At 47.0% G+C, this 12433-nt stretch overlaps 1 protein-coding gene across 2 annotated transcripts in view; it reads right to left on the minus strand.

Moving 5' to 3' along the window:
* Arid2 (AT-rich interaction domain 2) overlaps window positions 1-5324 on the minus strand; it is a 144120-nt gene extending 138796 nt beyond the window's left edge. Inside the window, exons 1-3 of one of the 2 annotated variants that reach the window (XM_050127849.1) lie at window positions 5102-5324; window positions 4902-4995; window positions 3720-3817 (exon numbers count right to left, since the gene is read on the minus strand). In XM_050127849.1, coding sequence (XP_049983806.1) covers window positions 3720-3817; window positions 4902-4995; window positions 5102-5193 — 284 coding nt within the window. In that variant the 5' untranslated portion in view covers window positions 5194-5324. Of the gene's footprint in view, window positions 1-3719; window positions 3818-4901; window positions 4997-5101 lie in introns of those variants that run through there. The other variant, XM_050127857.1, reaches the window with a different exon arrangement.
* Window positions 5325-12433: the final 7109 nt, after the last annotated feature.

Raw genomic sequence — 12433 nt, forward strand, 5'->3', positions numbered from 1 at the left:
AAAAAAAAAAAAAAAAAAAAAAAAACCCAAACAGAAATTTGGAGTTTTATACAATAAAATTTCAATGTCTAAGATAGTTCACCTTCTTTCCAAGTTTTATAAACACATCGAGGTAACCTACAGCTGTACTATAATTATAGTTACATTCCTGGTATCTATAAGTGAAAAGATTCTCAAATTAAATGTTTACTTAAACCTTATAGCAAAACTACAAAATCTTTTTTTTTCTTAGACAGGGTTTCTTTGTGTAGCCCCATCTGTCCTGGAACTCACTCTATAGACCAAGTTGACCTCAAACTTAGAGTAACTGCCTCCCAGTTACTGAAACTAAAGGCATGTACAACCACACCTAGCTAGAACTTCAAATTCTTAATCCAAGTAAGAATAGCAAATTGTTCCTAAATCTTAGTACCATAATACGGCAAAAAATAAAATTCATCAGGTAAATAAGTATCACACTGTTTATAGATATACTCAGGCATAGAATTAGCCAAACCTCCAATTATACTTTAATCTATTCAACTCATTTGTAAATGACAAACTGAAACCATAATAGCATAAATTTTACCAAGCGCATACAACAAATACAACTTTTTGATATTTGAGTTTCTCCAAAAACAAAATGTGGAAATAATACCTTATCCTTTTTCACTTATATAGACAATCTAACAAGTATTCATGGAACACACTGAGATAAATAAGCCAAGAAGGTGCTAACTGAAAAAAAAAAGGGTTACAAGCAAAAGAATTTATTAAAATATAATTTTAAATATAATAAATGTTAATACTTCTATACACTGTCAGAAGGCACTTAACATTTTTTAAAAAACTAAATTCTAGTGTTAAATAATCAACTGCATATTCAATTTTAGACTGAGAAATTTTGGGTAGATAATCTACAGTTGAATGAATGTGTATTTAATAGATTCAACCTAACTTTTGGCAGACTACAATGTCTCTGTACTTAATGACTATATTTGTAACAAAAAGAACATAGAGGTGTTAGAACATGTGCATGATTAACATAGTCTGCTCTTATTTGTCTGTAAGAGTGTGTGGCTGTATCAAATGATACTAGTCTAACAGTTCCCATTCCAGTAACTGTACAACTAACTACAGGAGGACATAGGCAAGTATGAAACTTGTAAAGAGAGCTAACAATAGCATTGACAGTCTCACAATATGTCCAAAGAAAAAGCAGCTCGAATTAAGTATTATGTAGACTATCACTCTGATGTATTAAATTCTTATTTCTCACTCTATTACTAAATCAACAGTTTGGGAAGCATTTTTTACTGCCCTTTTATTTAAAAGGTATTTTGACACACATAGTAACACACACACACACACACACACACACACCTGGTATTTTCTAGAGTTCCTATAGAACTCAGTGACTGCCAAGTTCTACGAACTCTTCAGTGTCAAGCCTGAAGTCAATCTCTCCAACTTGTGATTAGAGAGAACATTGCAAAGCCAAAAACAAAAGAAACCCACCAAAAATACAAGGCATTGCTTTCCTCATCAGGAAGGACGGTATTAAATCTGCTAGGGCAGGTTAACTTGTCAAGTCACTTCATTAGCATATCTGTCGGAGAAGGCACGCTTAAGGTTAACTAGTAAAATTCCTGTTAGAGTCTGGCATCTGGTCTGCCAATTAGATTGTTTTTATTTTTTAGAGAAAGGTGTATAACACAACCCAGTACACACATCCTCTCAATGTACAGTACACCACTAGGGAAAATTCTATCAAGGTTGGTAGCACCCAGTTTTTGATCATCCTATTTCTTTTCAAGCCATGCAAATCTTCACATGGTTTTATTTTCCAAAACAAACAAACGCTTTAACTTTTTCTCAGTATCCTAGCTACAGCCCTACAAAAGCAAACCTGGAGAGTGACATATGGAGGCAAACAAGTCTAGCGGAGGACACAGATCAAAGCAGCTTCTAATAGGAGCATAAAGCCCAAGTTGACCTAAGAACAATGTAAATACTTAAAACAACCTGGAAAGTATCCAGTCAAAAAGACTAGCTATAAGGACAATTACTGCATGGCATAATCCCAAGATAGAAAAGACAACAAGAAGCAACCTATTTATAATTAAACTTTACAAAAGAAAACAGTCCAGGTATTTTATTAATTATGCTGATTGTTAGTATGAAAGCAAATTTTACAGAAAAATACACATCTCACCAGCCATATATACCATTCAGAATCGAACACAGAAATGTAATCTATAAACTTAAAAAATACTAGGCATAACTTTAGAATACACAATTTAAATATACAAAATGCTACAAATGTTTTAAACTGATTAGTACAAAAACCTAGCATGTATTAGCATGATTCTCTCAGGTCCTCTATCAGAAACAGAAACCATCAAGTGACTATCACTCTAAGTATTAAATTCTTGTTTCTCGCTCTATTACTACATCAACAGCTTGAAATGCTTTTTATCTGCCCTTCTATTTAAAAGGTACTCTGACACACAGATTAACACACACAGCCACGCCTGGTATTTTCTAGAGTTCCTATGGAACTCAGTGACTGCCAAGTTCTGTGAACTCTTCAGCAGCGGCAAGTCTGAAGTCAATCTAAGGCAGCCAATAGGAAGTACACCTGTGCAATTACCCTATTTCCTATTTCAGAACCCTGAGCCCTGTACAAAGTAACTAGTGCATCTGAAGCAACACAAAACTCAAATTATACAGAAGCTACATTACAAAAATAAAATAAAGGCATATTATAATATCACCATTACCAATATTTATTAGAAAGAACTATTAAGATCATTATTTTAATTTTAAATAACTAAGAACACTGGGTAATCAAACAAAAATAAAGGTTGATTTCAAAACAAAGTACAATATGAACGGATCTACAGAGGAAAATCTACGAGGAAAAAAATTAAAAGTCACAAAGTACATTATCTAGACTAGTCGTACACCAACTAAGTAAGAAATTTACTTTTTTTTTTTTTTGAGCAAACAGTCAAAATATAAGGAAAAATTCCAACCACAGTACCTGGTTTCACACCATCCCCATTTTCCTAAAGATACTGAATATTTCCAAGTTTCTCAGAAATCCAATAACAAAAGCCCCAAATGAAATCCTTGCCAACCAAGGTATCTCATATTTATGTAAAAATATTCCATTGAAAACTTACTGAGTAACAGTTCCAATAAATTCCCTTAAAAAAATCCCAAAAGTCAAATTGTAGAGGATTAAGGAGAAAGGAGGAGGAGGAGGAGGAGGAGGAGGAGGAGGAGGAGGAGGAGGAGGAGGAAGAAGAAGAAGAAGAAGAAGAAGAAGAAGAAGAAGAAGAAGAAGAAGAAGAAGAAGAAGAAGAAGACAACGACGACAATGACAATGACAATCTTCCCACAGGTTACAAAGTTTCCTTAAGTAAGTCTTTTACTAAGCATCATTTCTGGTCCTCAGTGGCTATCAAGCAGTCAATAACAATGTCACAAAAGAATGTTTACAAGATAGGACATGGGGTGTCACCTGTAATGACTTTGTATGAAAAATGTAAATGGCCGTATTTTAATGTGAGGAAAACTTCAGCCTCCTAGCATCTCACTTTATTGACAGTAAATGGTTCCCAGGCTGAAATAAACAAGGGACTGGAAATTGTTTACAGGGTAAATTTCGTTGCTGTTTAATCTCCCCTAAGTCCCTCGTTTCCAAACACTGAGGAAAAGTCACCACTACTCACCGCAAGTAATACTGTTTTAAAGCAAAGGCAGCGTTAGAACAACTTCTGGGAAAGTTGAACTCTTCAACAATTTCTCCCCACTGATTCTTCTCGGAAACCTGTTAAAAACACAGGCACACTTGTCTGAAAGTGCCCAATCCAAGAAAAACCTACCCTAACTTGGGAGCTAAATGCCCATTCTGCAGCGATCTGGAGACACCTAAGGCACCAGTGGGTGTCTGGGGTCTAGCCACAAGAGCTACTAAGCCAGGGCCGCCAGAATCACTGTGTTTTCACCAGAGAGCCCTGTATTTAGCAGCACTTGTTTTGTTTTGGGGGTGGGGGGGTTGGTGGGTTTGTTTTGTTTTTGAAGCCCGGACAATAACCAATCGCAAGTCCCTCTGTCGCCCCCTTTTAAATCTCAACGCGGTCCGTTTACACTAAAGAAAGAAAAAAAGTTCAAAAGGATCAATACTGCTCCGGACAGCGACGTCCGCGAGCTCTGGGGGGGCCGGGGCCGGGGCCGACTCCGATCCCTCTCCCAGATCTATCCATCTCCATAGGCCCTTCTTTGAGGCCTACAGCTTCTGCCTAGCCTTGAAGCCTAAGATGGCTATTTGCAGACAGGTCCTGCTTTCTTTTGTTAGCTGCAGAAAGCCAGGGCGAGCGGGCCGAGGCTGTGCCCCCGGCCGCCGGGATCATTTCGCAGCCGATTATCGATGTTAAACCTGCCCGCGCTAATTTTGAGTTGCACGAAAACTGCTCAGAGTCTGTGTGTCTCTGTGTCTCCGCCTGTGCTAGAGCGGCAGCAGCGGCGGCGGCGGCGCTGACTCGCGGGCGGGCGAGCGGCGCGGGGCGGGCGCGGGGCTCGGCGGGCGGGCACCCCTGCTCGCCCGCGCTCCCCGCCGCGCCGCTCAGACCCCGCGGGGCCGGCCGGACACCGGGCAGGACGCTCCCCGACGCCGGGCCGCCCGCCCGCCCAGCCCCGCGCCCCGCCGCGCGCACGCGAGCCACCAGGCCGAAAACAGCCCCGCCGCCGGCCGCCTCCGTGCCACCGCCGGCTGCGAGCGCCGAGAACGCCTTGTGCCCCGCCGGCCGGCCACCCCCCTCCCCCCGGGCCCGGGCGCCCGCTCCCGGGCAGGAACAGACTTTTTTTCGGAGCAGGCCAGCGAGAGGGAAATACAAATTAAAACTTCCACTCACCTTCGCGAATCCGCCTAAAGTAGTGACTCTGGTGTAGAGCCCGTGAAGATCCAGCTCCTTCCCACCCACCGCAGGGATCTTCTTAAACGGCGACCTGCGGGCGACAGAAAGCCCCGCACTTGTCACCGGGACCCCGCGCCCGCCGCGGGCCCCGTTCGCCCCGGCTCGCCCCGGCGCTGCCCCCCCGGTCCTGCTCTCACCCTCTGCTGTGGTGGAACTGCCGCAGCTCGTCCAGGAAAGCCAGTCCCTTCCTCCGCTCGTCCGGAGGCGCCTTCCCCGTCGAGTTTGCCATTATTTTGCCAAAGGAGGTCTCCCGAAAACCCAGATCGCGGTTCAAACGCGGCCCCCGCTCCCCGCGCTCCCTACCAGCGCCCGGAGCCCATTCCTCGGCCGGCGGTGGCGGGGCTCAGTCATGGGCCGGCGGTGGCGGCGGCGGCGGCGGCGGCGCAGGGAGGGAGGAGGGAGGGGGAGGAGGCGAGGAGGAGGGGAAGGAGGGAGCGGGAGGCCAGGGGGAGCGCAGGGCCGGAGGGAGGGGAATTTCTAAAAAAGTTTAAAGAAACGGGAGCGAAACTAGAGGGGCAGGCGACGGGCGGCCGGGCGCGGAGCCGCGGGGCGAACGCGGCCCCCACCCTGCCTCGCCGCCTCCCGCGGGCCCGGCTCTGGCCTCCTCTCAGCGCCGCGGGCCTCGGCGGCTCGGCCCGGGGACGCGATTCAACATGGTGCTGCGGCCGGGGGCGCACGAGCCGGCCGGGGGCCGGGCGAGCCGAGGCGAGGGGCCCGGGCGGCCGCAGGCCTGGGAGTTTCGGCGGCGGCGGCGGCGCGGCGGGGCCGGGGCAGGCGGGGCCGCGTGGGGAGGGGGAGGTCTGTGTGGTGGCTTGTGGAGAGCGGGGTGACAGCGTGGATCCGGGCCGCGGCTCCGCGGGGCCCTCGCACACATTCACGCGCGGCGGCGGTGGCGGCGGTGCCGGTGGCGGCGGCCCGGGAGTCCCCGGGCACAGGCTCCGGCGGCAGCCGAGCCGCTGCGCGCCGCCCGCCGGCCTGCCTGCCTGCCCGCCAGCCTCGCTCTCAGCCGCCGCCACGGCCGGGCCGCCAGCGCCCGCACAGCGCCCCCCGAGGGCCGGCCGCGGCACTGCGTCTGGCTCCACACGGTCGCGGCTGCTCCTCGCGGGGAACAATAGACTCCGGCTCGCCCGGCTTAGGGTTCATCTGCAATGTGCAGCACATTTCACACGCACACAAAGCGGGCGGAAAGGGGGGCGGCGCGGGGAAACGGCCACTACCGGTTGTTCCGGGGTTAGGGGAGGAGGCGATGTTCGCGGCCTCCGGGTGCCCGCCGGGCCTCCCGCCGCACCGAGGGGCCCCGCGGCTCGCCCGGCGCAGCCCTCGCCGCCCCGGGGAAAGTCCTCTCGCAGCCTCTGCCAATGTTTAGGGCGGGAGGAATCGGCCCCTCGGCTTTATGCGACAGTGCTGGGGCCCGAGGAGCGCATTCCCCACGGTGTGGCCATCAAGTCACTTTGACAAACTGTAGAGCACACACACCCGGGGTGAACTGTCTGCCCTACTTCTGTGCGGACCCGGAGCAAAGGCTCTGAATTCGTCTCGCCTTCGGTCGGTTTCGGGCACCGAACCGGAGTTATGCAAACAGTCACCGCGCCGGTTAAGAAACCACCTCTGGAACTTTGAGGATAACGTTTATATTTTTGCACTGATGAGCTGAAAATAGAAGGCAAAAGGTTTCCATTTTCCGTAGTGATCCTGAAATGTGTAAATAGGGAGATCAAAATTTTATCCCAACCCATACCCCCCCAAATTTGCATTTACGAGGACGTTGGAGCCCTCCCCTCGTCCACAAACGTTGAGCCCCGTGTTTCCCCGGCGGGTTAGCATTCCCATTTTAGAGACCGCCACCACCGGCAAAGTCACCAGCCCAAGGTCACACGACAGAGTCCGGCTGGGTTGACTTCGGGGTCGTCTTTCCTACGGCGCACGGATTGGGTGGCGACCAAAATAAAATTATGTAACGCCGCGGAGCACGCTTCCGGTACTCGGTCGAGGAAACGGATTTATTTCCCAAGTAAAGTTTATGTCTGAAACGGGGTCGGAATAAGGTGTGGCTAGGAAATTCCTGACACCCGAGGACCAGTGAGTGCGTCGCAAGCCTGTGAGGGGCGGAGACCCTGCCCGCGGAGGAGGAGGAGGAGGAGAAGCCGGCCGGGCCGGAGGCGAGGCGCGAGTGGGCCGGCGGGGCGGACGGGCGAGCCTGCGGCCCCTTCCCTCGCCGTCTCAAGGGCAGAGGCGAGCGGGCGGCCGGGCTGTGCGGCTTCCCTGCGCGCGGCACTTGCGCACGGCCCCTTGCGTAACCGTCAGCGCCGGGGATTCCCTAGAGGGGGGTCACTCGCTGCAACCATTACACACCAGCCTGCTCCGCCGCGCCTCACAAAATGGCGGCGCCCATGGAGCCGGCGGCGGCCGCTCCCCGGCCCCATTTTGTGCGAGGCGAGAGATCTGTCAACGTGGAATACCTCCGCCGAGGATGCAGCTGACTGCAAAGCCTGCGGGAGGGAGCCGAGCCCGCGGGGACCACGTTACACAAGAGGTCGACGGCGCACCCCACCCCCACCCCCGGCTCCGCGTCCTCTCCGTCTTCTCGAAGGGAAGCCTCCGAGGCCGCGGGGGTGATGGCGGCGGAAGGCAGAGGCTGCTCCGGGGACCCGCGGCGGGGTGACGGCGGGCCGGGGATCCGCAGGGATCGAGGTGTCGTCAGGTGTGAGGCGGCCTGGCCCCTCGTGCGTGCCGGGGAGCGCGGAGGCCCGGGCTCCGGGAGCGCCGACTCGCGACGCCGGCAGCTGCGGCCCAGGCGACCCGGGGGCCCACGGGGTGACCGTGGGGACGAAGGCTGCAGCCTGGCATCTAAGTCGTCGGAGCGGCGACCTGGGACTGTATGTTAACGGCTCTAGGTGGACAGCCGAACGTCCTTCTGTCCCACTCTGCGGTGGGCAGGCCTGATTGGCTTTAATTGCCAAGTCCGGGGGCAGAATGGAGGGATGCCATGTTTGCACTTTAGAAGGGAAGGTTGTCACTTCGAAGCCAGCGAGTGCTACTAGTGTGTATGTCCATCTCACGTACGGTGGAGCAATTTTGATTTCAGAGCAAGTATCAAAGGCTAAGGTCTTGGAGGGAATCTAACCTTTTAAAGCTTTTTTTCCCAGGAATTTTAGATCACTGAAGAGATACAGTCTTTAAAATGAAGTCCTAAGTGTACTACTGATGGATAGAATTTCAATTCTTTTAACACTTTGGCTATAGTCTGATTAAAGCGAAAACAAAAAAGTTGATGTTATCAGTTCACTCAGCAGTTCAGTTTTCTTGGGTTTAGAGAAGACAGTGTTGAGACAGAAATTAACCAATGGTTATTTGCTTGAAAAGGAAGGACTTAAGAGATCTATCTGAGGAGACAAATATACTTTCCACGACTTGAGTTTGTGTCATCTTCCAGTTGTGCCTGTCACTGTGCTTGCGTGTTTCTGCTGTGTGTCAGGATGTTCTGGATGCTTCCTTCATCATATTTCCTTCTGCGGCTGCTGTGCACTGTGGTTCCACACCCTGTCCTCGCCCTGTCATTGCTGCTGTCCTGTGCTACACCAAGATAGCTCCTGATCCCGTCTGTTCCTCCTGATGGCCTTTATATTTAACAAGTTTAGTTCCTGCTAATCAGTCTGTATCTCTTGCAAGGATGCCATATCTTAGCACCCACTCAGGCAACCCGGGAATATTCTTCTGCTTTTGTACTAAAGTAACCCCAGTGAATAGTATCATGTTTCTCATTAGCATAATACATTTCCAATAGTGGGCAGCATAGAGCAAGTGGAGCCTAGAGGAGACATGGTAGAGGCGTGCTGACAGTTTGACAATAGCTATTCTCTAACTAATTTGATGTAAAGTACAATATAGCTCCGAGTTTCCAAGCATTAATGAAAAGCATTCCTTTACAATTACAGCAAGAGTGAGCATTGTCCAAACCTTTATATAGTTTGCTGTTCTGGTGAGAAATGTGACAAAGACTTTATCCTGGAAAAAAAAGACAAAGTTGTTTTTAATAGTGACTGCAGATCTTGGGCAGAAAGTCCTGTCATGGTGAATCTTTGTCTCATACCATCCATTTGCTCCATCGAGAATTATAGTTAAAAACTCCCTTTTGGTGCTACTTCACAAAACCATACCCAATTTCAAATCAAGCATGACAGGTATGTGACTTCGAGGGGTGAAATAATTTAAGTGAGGAGTTAGCACGTCAACTCAGTTCTGGATTTTAGATTTCTCTAAGGTCTACGGGAATTCCAGTTTGGTTGGCTGAACAAGGCTTTTGCAGTCCAGTTGGTATTTCTTTGAAGATGACATTAAGAAAGTACTCTTAGTGAGACGTGAGAGCGCTTTGGGGCATGCTGCTCTTGCTGGGGTCGCCTGCAGTTTTCCATGTGTGCCAACTTGTCTCCTTTGAAAATCTGACTACAGCTTCACATTATAGATGTGTCCTTCCCCTTCTGATGCGAGACTTGGCAGAACTAATGCCAGTGAGGTAAGGAAAGGATTTCTTCCTCCGAGTAGGAGAGTTTTAATGTAGACAGGTGATACTCTTGACTCCTCAGTTGATGAGCTTCCAGGTGATTTGACCCAGAAGGATCTGGTAAGCTTTGAGAGCTTTTTCTCCTTTCACTAGGTATTAGAAGTTAGTGTATATACAAAAACAGTGTGGTTTTAGTTCAAAGTAAATGATCATTTTCAATTTGAAACTTTAAAAGATTTAATTAGAATGTTAAATTATAGGCAGTTATTATAATAATACACCCTGGAGGTAGCATTGCCCTGTGCTTTGATAGAGAGCATTGGCCTCGGATGTTTAGGTCAGCTTCTCTAATCTTGAATTTTTTCAAATAGTTATGGGTTTGATGTGATACATTTATCATCCTTAATTATTTCCTTTTGGATCACTGAAACTAACTTATACAGCTTAGTATTTCAACGGTCTGTTTATGTAATAGCATCTACCTTTGGGAAGGTATAAATACTAGGCCATGTAGCTATTGAGTTTTGTCAGTGTAGATTGCAGGCTCACTAAGTAAATAGCTATTGAATGCCTGACTTGGTCAAGAGGTGGAGAGAGAAGGACTTGACCCGCCAGGAGATCATATTCAGGCACTGTGTGTTCTAAACTGCTAGCTTTAGAGGGCTGTGATGAAATATTTAGACCATAGGGTTCTTAATTTTTAATACTTCAGTAGAATCTTTAACATGGAGTTGCATTCTAAATTTGTTTTCGGGCAGGCCTGTGCCTCTTAACTGTAATCTCAGCCTAGGACACTGACACAGGGTTTTGAGTGCCATGACAGTCAGAGCTACAAGTCTGTCACAGACAAGACAAACCAGAATTCTATTTAGGGACAATTAAATATGATTCTGTATGAAATAGCATCATGGCATCATATCAGCATTGGGATCACAGTTGGGGCTAGTAATTACACAAAATGCTATGGTGTTCATAAGTGCTTAAGTCTTAGTCTTTGAAAACAGATCTGTAAGAATCTAATGATTAACTTAATTTAAAAGGACCGACAGAGGACTGCTCAGTGAGTGTTTTACACACACACACAAACACACACACACACCCTACTGAGCATTGTTTCAGTGAATTCTTATTTTTTGTTTCAATTTTTTGGTACATTGACTCCTCTCTATATTGCACTTTGCTGTTAATTTTAAAAATTAAATCCAAAGACATATTAATTTTGTATTTAATTCAGACTTAATTCTTGACTAGCCGTAAAGCTTAAGGAGTCGGAAGTCGTGTTGGCACAACAATAAAACAAGGATTAAGCTGAAATGCAAAACTGTGTAATAGGTTCCATAAAGCTCTATAGTTTTTCTGTTACTGCATGAGTAAGAATGGTGCTGACTTTGTAATAATTGAATCTATTTAACTCTTCTGTTTCTCTGAGACTTGACCTGTTCATCTATAGCATCAAAATGGAAACTCAGTGAAGTCCACTATAAACAAAAGTGTAGATCTCAGAGTACTGTAAGATACTTGTAAGTCAAACTCCTCTTACCAATACTGATGGCGGTAACAACTAGCATCATGATTGTCAATGTGTTTGATGGTCCTGTTTCTAACATCTGTTTCTTGAACCACATATAAAGACATTTCTTTCTTAGGGTGCTGGGGTTTTTTTTTTTTTTAAGTCTTTTATTTTCTAAGCTTTGTTCCTGGGTGGTTTTTTTTTTTTAAAAAAAAACTATTTTTTATTTCATGTGCCTCGGTGTTTTGCCTGCATGTATGTCTGTCTGTGTGAGGGAGGGTATCAGAAGCCCTGGAACTGGAGTTGCACAGGTATGAGCTGCTGTGTGGGTGCTGAGAATTGAACCTGAGGTCCCCTGCAAGAGCAGACAGTACTCTAAACCATTGAGCCATCTATCTCTCCAGCCCCAGGGTACTGGGGTCACTGTGGGAAATACAAGCTATGTCCCTTTCTTTCGAGTATTTGGGACTTTACTGTCCTCCCACTGAACTCTGGCGTTAACACCGCCATTTGTTAATTTTGGTTGTTTTTCTGCTCCATTAAGTTGGGTTACCAAAATTAGTAGTAAGGCCATGACTACACTACCGGTCATTGCACATAGGCTCCTTCCTTCCCCATCTGTTTTCTGTGTGGATTTCTAAAGACTTGAAATAGCAGTGTCTTCCCAGCTAGCTAAGAGGTTCATCTTGGATATGGGCGTAAGTTGGGGGTGTCCGTGAGCCCTGTGAAACAAGACATTGTCATTTCCATTTTCCTAGGGAGAAGGGATCCATGGGCATTTTAGAGGACAATACACTATGCAGAGTTCACTACTTACTAAAGACACGGACACGCATGGGAAGATTAGGTCACCTCAAATGCCCCTTATTGTTTTAAGTGGTGTTGGTTGGCCTCCTGCAATAAAACGTTTTGAAGCTTTAGCTAAAGATAACCACTTAGTTTACAGCATTGAAATAATTACAACTAGCAGAAGTGAGTTTGTAGAAAAGTACGTACAATAGACTATTGAAAGTTAATTTTAAAGGCACCTAGCCATTATTTTGGCTTTCCCTCTGGGAAATGTGTGTATATAGGATGGCACCAATTAAAAGTTCATTTCACATATCATTCTTTGACTAACTGGGAATGTGTAAAGAAATAATGAATGCATGGGTAGTGTACATTGTGTTCGTAGATAATGTTCGGGTGACATTCAACAAAATGCTTCTAATGGTGTGGCCAGGTCACATTGCTTTTATTGTTTGTGCAACTGCTGTTTACTGTTGTATCTGAGGATTGTGTTGGCATTAGCCGAGATTTGCTTTTGTAGAGTTTATTCAAAGAGTACTTTTATCCTAATCAAGTTTTTGTACTTTGTGGCCCAATGTATAGTTAAAGCCTTTTTCGGCAAGGTCTCACGCTATATAGCTTTATCTCTCCCATCCTCTCAATTGCTGCATTGCAGAGGTGCATCAGCAC

Source organism: Alexandromys fortis, unplaced genomic scaffold (assembly GCF_014885135.2).
Source record: "Alexandromys fortis isolate MF-2015 unplaced genomic scaffold, M_Fortis_MF-2015_v1.1 scaffold_28, whole genome shotgun sequence".
NCBI lineage: Eukaryota > Metazoa > Chordata > Mammalia > Rodentia > Cricetidae > Alexandromys > Alexandromys fortis.